This window comes from Miscanthus floridulus, chromosome 8 (assembly GCF_019320115.1).
Source record: "Miscanthus floridulus cultivar M001 chromosome 8, ASM1932011v1, whole genome shotgun sequence".
In the NCBI taxonomy this organism is placed as follows: Eukaryota; Viridiplantae; Streptophyta; class Magnoliopsida; order Poales; family Poaceae; genus Miscanthus; species Miscanthus floridulus.
Genome location: NC_089587.1, coordinates 18,537,753 through 18,548,524, shown reverse-complemented (window position 1 = coordinate 18,548,524; position 10,772 = coordinate 18,537,753). Strand labels below are relative to the sequence as shown.

At 42.8% G+C, this 10,772-nt stretch overlaps 1 protein-coding gene across 1 annotated transcript; it reads right to left on the bottom strand.

Annotated features, from left to right (window-relative positions):
* Positions 1 to 6,642, bottom strand: LOC136475884 (V-type proton ATPase catalytic subunit A). The gene is made up of 19 exons (XM_066473532.1): positions 6,441 to 6,642; positions 5,647 to 5,773; positions 5,492 to 5,547; positions 5,347 to 5,403; positions 5,143 to 5,254; positions 4,985 to 5,022; positions 4,776 to 4,877; positions 4,621 to 4,677; positions 4,461 to 4,532; positions 4,212 to 4,313; positions 3,904 to 4,099; positions 3,552 to 3,658; positions 1,947 to 2,141; positions 1,744 to 1,830; positions 1,363 to 1,467; positions 1,098 to 1,195; positions 930 to 1,008; positions 452 to 540; positions 1 to 375 (listed from the first exon to the last, which is right to left on the bottom strand). The coding sequence occupies exons 1-19, from the start codon at positions 6,510 to 6,512 to the stop codon at positions 261 to 263; spliced, it is 1,866 nt and encodes a 621-aa protein (XP_066329629.1). The 5' UTR covers positions 6,513 to 6,642; the 3' UTR covers positions 1 to 260.
* Between the last annotated feature and the right edge of the window lie 4,130 nt (positions 6,643 to 10,772).

Genomic DNA, 10,772 nt, shown 5'->3' with positions numbered 1-10,772 from the left:
AATAGAAATGATGCTGATGTTTGAATACATGGACATTGTACTTATTCAACTACAAGCATGCCCATCGCTTATTACAATGATAGCAATAAATGATACATCGAAATAAACAAGGTGCCCATCGGGCACTGATGACTAAAACAGTGGTGGCAAAGAGATGGAGCAGCGGTGGGGAAAATTTTCATACATGACCTCAATCGACAACCTCCGTATCTTATAAAACATTTGGCGGTCCTTATTGTTTACACAAAATCTACAACAGTTCACCGTGCCTCATCTTCTAGATTGCGGAACCCAGTGGTAAGATCATCATACAGTTTCTTAAATTTGGCAACCAAAGCTTCTTCGCCTTCGGCAGGATCCTCAAACTTCTGAGATCTGTAATTGTACATAGAAGGATCATTAGTGATGATGCCACCAAAATTAGTGCTCAAAATAAGTTAAGAATACTTACACTAGGCGATAAAATAGATCGCCCAAGCGATGTTTTATGACACTGTATGTTATCTTGTGGCCGTCAGTACCAGCTGCCCGCTCCACAGCCTACAAACAATACAAGCATATAAATTATTCTTAAACCATGAATACTGTCTTAACAAGCTATTTATTAGTTTAGCTCACTCCAAAGACCCTAAACCCTAAACCCTAAAAACGATCTAAAAGATGTAAACTGCAGATCTAAAACCCTAAATCCTTCTTGCACTCAGATGGAATTTATCATTGAAAATCTTGACAATAACTAAGGATAGCAGAAAGGTGGAGCAATATTAGTTTACAATAATCGGTTAGAAAACATTCCGAAATTTAATAAGATTTTTTTATCATTGCAGACATTCCGAAATTTAATAAGATTTTTTTATCATTGCAGAACAATCAGGCGAAAAACCATTTACTCAAAAACTATATAGAAGTACTGCCAGTTGAGAGCTTACCTGATTTGCCAATGTGTTGAAGTGAATAATGTTGCGCATCATCCAAACGGATTTGTAGAATGGACAGAACTTATCATATCTATATTAAACAGTGCTTGTCAGAATTATTAAAAAATAAAATGGAGAAAAATGAGCAGAAAAACATGTTGAAATAACTAGGGGACTCACGGGGTAAATGCATTTTGTGCCAAATAATCTTCTCTCAGAAGCTTTGCTGTCTCCAGTGTAATCTTGTCAGATTCTGCCAGCGCATCTTTACCAACAAGCTGAACACAGGGAAGTCACAATCAAGACAATGTTGTGCTAGTGATAAAATTTTAGTCATTAGCATGCTGCATGACAGAACATGCCAAGGCAACATAATAAAGGAAGAAAGGTTGAAACATCATGGTATTTTGTGCAAGTAAATGAAGAAATGATGAGCAAAATCTACCTGCACAATTTCATTTAGATCGTCCTCCCTCTGCAACACCTCACGTGCTTTTGTCCTAATATCAATGAAATCTGGATCAAACTTCTCATAAAAGGACTCAAGGGCCTGCAAGACAGAAAGTGGTATGCTCACATAACATCATCACTGGAGAAGATCACAACAAGCAAATGAAGAACTGTAGATATTTGAGAGAGAAAGAAGACAACAAACACACTAAGCATTACGGTAAATAAATCAATAGAGCACCCTTGCCACCTCACAAAACAATGTAGACATTTTCAACAACCTTTATAATTCTTTTCTTGTGCTCCATATTTTGCATGATACTTTTAGAGATAATAAATGTGAGCAAAACAAGTTTTACACAAGTCAGGAAATAACCTTAGAGTATTTCGAATAGGAAATGAGCCAGTTCACGGATGGGAAATGCTTCCTTTGAGCGAGCTTTTTATCTAAACCCCAGAAGACCTGCAAAAATGAGCAGCACATGATTTAACAATATATTGAAACAACAAACACTGTAAATCAGGCTGGACCAATGATCGGAGGACTGAAGTATTGAAGTAATTTGGCAGCCTTCTTACCTGAACAATACTGAGGGTTGCGGAGGTAACAGGATCTGAAAAATCACCACCAGGAGGAGAGACGGCTCCAACAATTGTGACACTGCCAGTCCTGTCTGGGCTTCCCAGGCATTTCACCTTACCAGCACGTTCGTAAAAGGATGCCAAACGTGAAGCCAAGTAAGCTGGGTAACCACTATCAGCAGGCATTTCAGCCTGGACCAAAAAAAGTGCATCATTAGCTGTTGAGTCAGAGACAGAATGTGAAAAATGATCAACACAACAAAACAGAAGTTCAAAGTATTTCATATTATCTCAGAGCTCAAACTGCTTTACTAGTGATATAGGCCTGTTTGCAACTTAACTAGGAATCCGAGTGTTATGTGGGTGTTGGGATTGAGAGGAGAGAGTTGAGGGGAGCAACGGCGACTGCCGTGATACAGTACACGCGGTGCTGCAGTGCCCCCCCCCCCCCCCCCCCCCCCCCCCGGTACTGTCCACAGGCTAGGGCTGCGAGGGCGAGAGGCCGGCCGCGGGGCCTTTGCCCACGGCCGAGCAAGAGGGGGAAGGGTTTTCTTCTTAATTCTTGCTTATTAGATTGATGCATCTCCTCTCCTTATATAAAAAGGTTTACTTGACTTACAAGCAAGGCTTACTTGACCCCTAAGCAAGCGACCCTTATCTCTAATTAACCCTAACACTAACGGGCTATACCGCCAGCCTAGGCCCGTGATGTACTCTAACACCGAGTCATTCATTTCTCTTAGGCCCCGTTTGGATCCTTGAAATTGAATTCATTTTAATAATCATAATTTAGACACATACTAATTAAGCTAATATGGTTGTATATGGATTATATTTGTATATTATTGTTGGCTATACGAGAGAGATACTTATGTGTTGCATTTCCACCGTATGGGAGCGAGTTGAAGAACGTGTTACAAATTGCAAAGGAGAAACATAGAATGGTGATCTATAGAATCAATTTCCATCTCCCACCCTATGAATTTGAGATAGGCTTATATGTGAACTTTGGAAAGTGGTGGAATATCAAATTCCAAGCCAAATAGCCTAATTTATTAAGTAGATTTCAATTCCTCCAAATGAAAGGAACCAAACGGCCCCTTAATCATCAGTACGACTATGTAATAAGCTTATAAATCACAAATTAATAGCATAGTATTTACATTTGAAATTATATGTTCCTAAATATAAGTTTATGGGTCAATCTTAGTGTGTGGCCAAATGATGGTACCATAAATGGGACATCTTACCAAATTGTGACAGCAGAGGTAGCGACAAAAATCATAGGTAATTGACAAATACAAATTATAAGATGTTTTGGCTTTTCTAGATAAATTGATTTTAATATGTATCTAGACATATTGTACATCTAAATGCGTAGCAAAAGCTATGTACCTAGAAAAGCCAAAACATCTTCCAATTTGGAATGGAGGGAGTAAGATGCAATGAGAGAAAATCCAACATCACTAAAAGATCATGTTGGCATTACACCTGATGAACTAGAGACTATTTTTTTTTTAAAATGTTTTCTATAATCTGTTATATGTTATTTATACTTATTTTAAAAGACACCAATTTGAGGACAGAAGATGAGTAACATACCAAACGCCCTGAGATCTCACGCAATGCCTCAGCCCATCGGGAGGTGGAGTCAGCCATCATACTGACGTTGTAGCCCATATCACGGAAATACTCAGCAATTGTAATTCCTGAGGGAAAAAAGGTAGAATATGATTGTTAACAGAAACTATGCACTGAACAGCAACAAGCAGAGATACAGCTGACAGAGGCACCCATATCATCAAGACTGTCTCCTAGTCCTAACCATGTAATATTTCAATTTTGGTAATACGTGCTGTGAAATATTTCTGATATTGATATGTTTCCTACCACAGCATTTTGATATCTGTGGCTACACAACTAAAGGTAAAATATCAAGGCAACAGGGTTTTACCTGTATAAATGGAGGCTTCACGAGCAGCGACAGGCATGTTTGATGTGTTAGCCACCAGTGTTGTTCTCTTCATGACTGACTCCTCACGGCCATCAGGCAATGTCATCGTCAACTGGGGGAAGTCCATGAGAACCTCAGCCATCTCATTTCCTCGTTCACCACAGCCCACATAAACCACAGCTTCGGAATTGGAGTACTGCAGATAACATTAGGCAAAGTTAAAATGAGACCATCAAGACAATAAAAGAGAAAAAAAATATGTACAGCTGCAACAGAAGGGGCAGTAGTAAAGGGTGAGGGGAAATCACCTTGGAAAGTGCCTGACTAATGACAGTTTTACCACAACCAAACGCTCCTGGAATAGCACAAGTGCCTCCCAGAACTGAGGGGAATAGCGCATCCAGTACACGCTGCAACCATTTGAAAGCATACAAGACTTCAAGATTTAATAGAGTACGATAAAGGGAAACATCATCTGAAAATGCTTGGCGATTTCAAGTTTTTAGCAAGCATTGATAATTGTAGACAACCAAGCTCAAGGCAACTTATAGACAAACCTGCCCTGTCAGAAGAGGTGTATCTGCAGCAAGCTTCGACGCAACAGGCCTTGGTGAACGCACAGGCCATGTCTGCAAGGAAATGAATTAAGCATATTAAACGGATGCTTCAATCCTTACGAAATTTGATCTTTTGCACAAGACAATTAGCTTTTTTTACCTGAAGCATGGTAAATTTCTTTTTTCTGCCCTGAAATTCCAATTCTAGCACCGTGTCCTGCATAAAAAAAACAATAGCAAGGATTGAGATTAAAGCTCAGAGGTAGAAGACACCAAATCAATAAGGCTTAGTATAAGGCAATAATATCAACCTACCTGCAGGTTGTACTGACCAGCTGGTGCAATGTAACTTATTTTCCCCATAGAACCCGGCGGAAGAGCAACATGGTGCTGCATCAATGTATTCTCAAAAACAGTCTGCAACACACACAGTCAGCAATCATTAGGATGTAAACATGGGTCAACAGCATGCATCTACATATCACAGGCAGCTAGTCTTAAGAATGAATGTCATAAGAACTTACAGCATATAGATCTCCGCCTGTGATGACATCTCCAACACCTGGAAATATAACACAAGAAAATCTATTTAGATAACATCGAAGTTCACATACAACTTAGAGATAACAAAAACAGCATGCAAGACCATTTGGATAATGCAGGTACTACATTAAGTCATTACCTAGCTTCTTTGGCTGAAATTCCCACAATGCATCTTTGTCAAGGGCAGGAACTGAAACACCACGAGGTATATACACATCTCCTGACTTAATAGCAATGGTTTTTAGAGGGCGCTGCAAACGTAATAGAGGAGGGGTAAGGACAATAGACAAAAAGTAACAAAAGTAAATGACCGCAAAAATGAGCCCTGTCATGTTCAGCGCACCTGGATACCATCAAAAATGTTTCCAAGAATTCCAGGTCCCAATTCAACTGAAAGAGGCTGCATGGGAATAGCCATTACACGTTAAAGGATAGGAAAACAATGACATTAAAAGATATAGTAAGATTAAAAGACAACTAAAATGCACCTTTCTTGTTCTCAAAACAGGGTCATTAACCATCAGTCCAGCTGTTTCCTCATAAACTGTAACACACAAATGACAGCGCTTGCAAGGTTAGTACCATATCTAGGAACTTCTCAAGGGTGAATAATGTATTATAGATGATCAGCCATGTTGCATACCTTGGATTGTAGCTGAATCGCCCTCAAGACGGATAATTTCCCCTATGAGGTTATCATGCCCGACGCGAACAAGTTCATACATGGCAGCACCGCCCATTCCATCAGCAACGACCACAGGTCCAGAGACCTGCAATAACCCAGCATCAAGGTTAATCAATACATCATGAACAAAATGAGACTTGTTATATATATAACGGTGGTGCAGAACATCAGCGGAAGATGTCATCTCTTGTAAACAGATGGCGATTAGCCAAGGTAGGTAATAGGATATAGCATCAAAGGTACAAGCAACTACATTGTGGCATTAGAAGCTCAAAAAATGGATCTAGCTTCTACAAAAACAGTAAACTTACGCACATCTTCCACTAATTGAACTAATCACATGGCAACGCAAACCAAATACCACAATAATCCTCAAGCATCGAGGTAGTCAAATCAAGACATTGGATCAAACAATAGTACATCATCAATCAAAATACCACTCCACAATCTCCAAACTACTGGACCAAGCGTCCAAGCCACCCCCACCAATGCTGGCTAGATCCCAGCACCACCTGGACAAGGCCAGTCACGCCTGAGAGATCCACGACAGTAACCGTCAACACCACCCAAATCCCAAACCGAGAACCCGCAGGCAACCAAATCTGGCAGCAATTCAGCTCGATCCGAGCACGCCAGACGCCGAGGACTCAGCCACTGTACCGTGCAGCCCGCGCCCACCAGAGATCGCGCGAAATCGAGCAGCGGGATCTAGGCGCAAGCAATGCGAGCGAGAGGAGGGAGGAGGCGCGGACCTTGCGGACATAGCCGTACTCGCTCTCCTTCTCGGAGTCCTCGAAGGTGGTGACGCGGTCTCCGTACGCCATGGCCGCCGGCGGCGAGAGTGGTCGTCGGCGTCGACCTGGGTCGGATCGCGCGGCGTCTCGTAGCGATCTGGTCGGCGAGGGGTAGCGGAGCGGAGAGGACGCGATGGGGAGGACGGCCACGCAGGCAGGGCGGATTCAGCCTTAAATAGATGTCGTCGTCGATTTTTATTTCGCTCTGTTTTTTATGGAGCAGGAGTATCGTGTTGTGACGAGATGTGTGTTGTGATTTGTGAACTTGGGCCGTGTTTTTTATGGAGCTACAGTACCGTTTTGTTTTTTATTCGGTACTAATTGTCCAATCGTTAACTAATTAGGCTCAAAACGTTCGTCTTGCAAAGTACAATCAAACTGTGCAATTAGTTTTTAATTTCGTCAACATTTAGTACTTCATGCATGTATCGTAAGTTTAATGTGATGGAGAATTTTCTTTTTGCATAGTATCAAATTCAGGAATTGGGGGAAACTAAACATGGCCTTGTTGCACGATCGGATCGGAGCACAGTACCGTTTTGTGTGGTAGCTAAGGGTGCCAATGCTAAATCTCCATCGGGTATGGTCATTTCAGACCCATCCCGTTATAAAAATTTGGTATTATTAGAATACCTATACTCGTTATGGGTGGCGAATTTTCCCCAGACCCATATCCAGCCGGATAAATCATACCCGTCGGGTCACCCATACCCGCCAACAATTTATTCACGCACATAAAAATCAACAATTCAACAGCAACCACCAATAACCAGAGCACATAAAATTAGACAAATAATAGCATATAATAATATCTTCTGCAAATTAAGATTCATTTCCATTTAGTTTCTCCTCTATATTAGTCATGATTAATGTAGAAGTTACTTATTAAAGACATGGTTTCGAGAACTTCCAAGTGGAGTATTGTACTCGTTGACTCCAGAACAAGTGATGCACTGCAACACTGAAGAAGAGTGTAGCCATCTTGCAAGTACCCTACCTCCTATTGAAGCAGCATTGCTTGAATGGGCCATCAATCTCATGGCAGATGTCGTGGAAAATGAAAGCTACAACAAGATGAATACTCGTAATATTGCTATGGTTTTTGCACCAAATATGACCAAGGACCTTGGTTGGAAACGCATTCCGACAGGACTTCTACTGGCCCACCGCAGTAGCTGACTCCAAGCAAATTGTACGTACCTACGAAGGGTGTCAATACTACGCTCGGCAAATTCACCTCTCGGCCCAAGCGCTCCAGACGATCCCCATCACGTGGCCCTTCGCGGTCTAGGGGCTCGACCTGGTTGGGCCACTCAAAAAGACGCCCGGGGGCTTCACCCACCTGCTTATCACCATAGACAAGTTTATAAAATGGATCGAAGCTCGACCGATCTCCATGATCAAATCCGAGCAAGCTGTGCTATTCTTCCTCGACATCATCCATCACTTTGGAGTACCGAACTCCATCATCACAGACAACGGCACGTAGTTCACCGGCAGGAAATTCATTCGATTCTACGATGAACAACACATCCGGATCGATTGGGCAGCCGTCGCGCACCCCCGGATGAACGGGCAGGTCGAGCGCACAAACGGCATGCTCCTGCAAGGCCTTAAGCCTAGAATTTTCAACCTGTTGAACAAGTTCGGCGCGCGCTGGCTCACTGAGCTTCCGGTCGTGCTCTGGAGCCTAAGGACAACTCCTAGTCGGGCCACCGGCTACATACCCTTCTTCATGGTCTATGGCGGTGTTCGTCGTGGTCAGCGCGGGGACATTGTTCCGCTGACCACTAAAGATGGTAACGGGTATGTTACCCATGGATAAAAGCATCATAGACCCGCACCCGTGAGAGAAATTGTGCGCCCGCACCCGCGCCCGCCACCCGCCATGGGTAGCATTCTATGCCCACACCCACCATCTATGGGCAGGTCTTGCCTGCGGGCATGCCCGCATGCCCGCCAGTGTAAAGGGACAGCGACCTACACGGTAGGGACGACGATCTAGGTCGGAGCCTTAGAGGCTCAAAGCGGGGAGGCTGGCGGTCGATGGCCTGCGTCGGAGGCTCAGAGGATGGCGACCGGTGTCGGAGTGCACTGGATCTAGAGAGGAGTCATGTGTGGAGACTAGTGAGGAGGCATGCGAGGCCATCAGAGTATGTTGGATCTCAAAGGAGTTGCACGAGTAGGGGGAGGCGCCGCGACCATGAGTGGGAGCCTCGAAGCGGGAAGGCCGGCGTCCGCTAGCTATCGGGGTAGGGAGGCCGGAGACCGACGTCGGGGTAGTACGAGTGGGAGAGGCTTGACGCCCCATGTGGAAGAGCCATGCCGACCCCGCGAGTGGAGGAGCCACGCGCGACTACGAGTGGGGGAATGGGGAGACAAGGTCGTGGGTGACTGGCTGGTGGGAATGGGATTGTGAATTTGGGACCAATGAAACCCTAGGATGAAGAATATATACCTCTTCTACAATGGCCCCACATGTCAGCGCAGGTTTGGTGGGTTTGTGGGTGCGGGCATGCTATTTTCTTACCCGTAGAGCTTTGCCCGTTGGATCCAATTCTATACACGCGTCCACGTCCGCGGGCATAGGTTCACGCCCATATCCACGCCCACCGGGTCCGATGCCCGTGGGCACGCAGGTTTGTCTTGCCCGTTTCCATCTTTACTGACCACGGGCCTCGCCTGCCAGTCTCTGTGGCTGACTGCGTGTGGGTAAAAAACGATTTTTATTCCTTTTATTTTCTGAAAATGAATAAATATACTGAATTTTATAAAATTCATAACTAAATAATTATAGCTGATAAAATTATGAAAATTTTTGTGTAGCCTCTTCATATTGTTATATACCTAGGAAAAATATGAAATGATAAAAATATAAAAAAAATTGTACGCTTAAAAATTATCTCTTTTAATTATAAAATGGACCTTGTATAATTTTTGTAGATTAAGATAATAATCTTTTGATCATAAAATTTTTTATGTGTGCGTTACATGCTTAGACCTGACTTCACAAAAAGTTTGGCACTGTTTTGATAAAAATAAATTATCCACTTAATTTAAGTGTGTTTAAATGCCTTTTTATTAATTAAATAAATACCCAAATGATTTCTATAACTATTTAAATAACCTTGAAGTGATTTTGGACTTGATTGTGGATTTTGGAATACTAACCCCTTTGTAGATCCTTGGCAACTTAATCACATTCTTGTTATGCTCTTAATCAACTTATTAATGATAATAACAAATTGTTTTGTGAGTAATTAACTTAGTTGTACCGTGAAGGAAAGTTGTACTCAAGTTTATTAATCCTGTTTGAGTTCATCCATGCACTTGCATACATCTTCCATTCATCATGTTTAGCACTTCATCATGTTAAGCATGTATCCTTTATTCACGTGTAGTGACCGAAAGCGAGGGAGTAACCATTGATCAAATCCTAGAAGAAGAGCATCCACCAGTAGAGGTTGGGTTTGACATCCATGGCTCATTGGGAGAACCTAACACCTCTAATGACCAAGGCAAGCCCCAGAGCATTTAAACCCCTTCCTTGTGATTTACAAATATTATTACACTTTTGAGTCCTATGCTTTGAGCATTAAGTTATTAGGGTTTGATTGATTACCAACTGTGGCATGCTTTGCCCTGTTAATCCCAATATCATGCTTGTTACCTTTTAGTATGCTAGGCTAGTAATGCTTAGCCATGCTTAGCTAATTAGAAGTTGAATGATGAGTTCATCATTCGTAATGGTTCTATACTATTGAGATGCCTTGAAAACCTAATATGAATTGATGAATATGGAGACCAAACGGGACATGGGATATGTTTCTGGTGGTTAAGCCAATAGAGTTGCCTGGTCGTGCTTATCCCATCTATGTCGATTAAGGACCGATCGTTGTAGGGCCACTTGTGATCATGACTTGTAGTACTGGCCACATACTCCGGTAAGCCTAATATCTCGGCTATTCCATTATGGGAAAGGACAACCGCGCACTTGGAGTGGAGAGATAGCGAGAGTAGCGTGTACCCACCCTACTAGAATAGGGTAGGGCGGTGGAGTACTGTGCTCTCGGGTGGCGTGAACCCATTCCGGTTTTGGAGGATCCGAGTGAAGGTTGATATATGTAGGTCTGGGACCTGCATATGTCGTGTGGTAAGGAATCCCCAGCTAGGTTTTAATCGATTCAAATCGTCGCTACTTCTCGAAGAAGAAGACTCGATCAACTGGACTACATTGTAGTTAACTAATGAAACAATGGTACTTATGATCATGAGAAGTGTTGGTTAAAG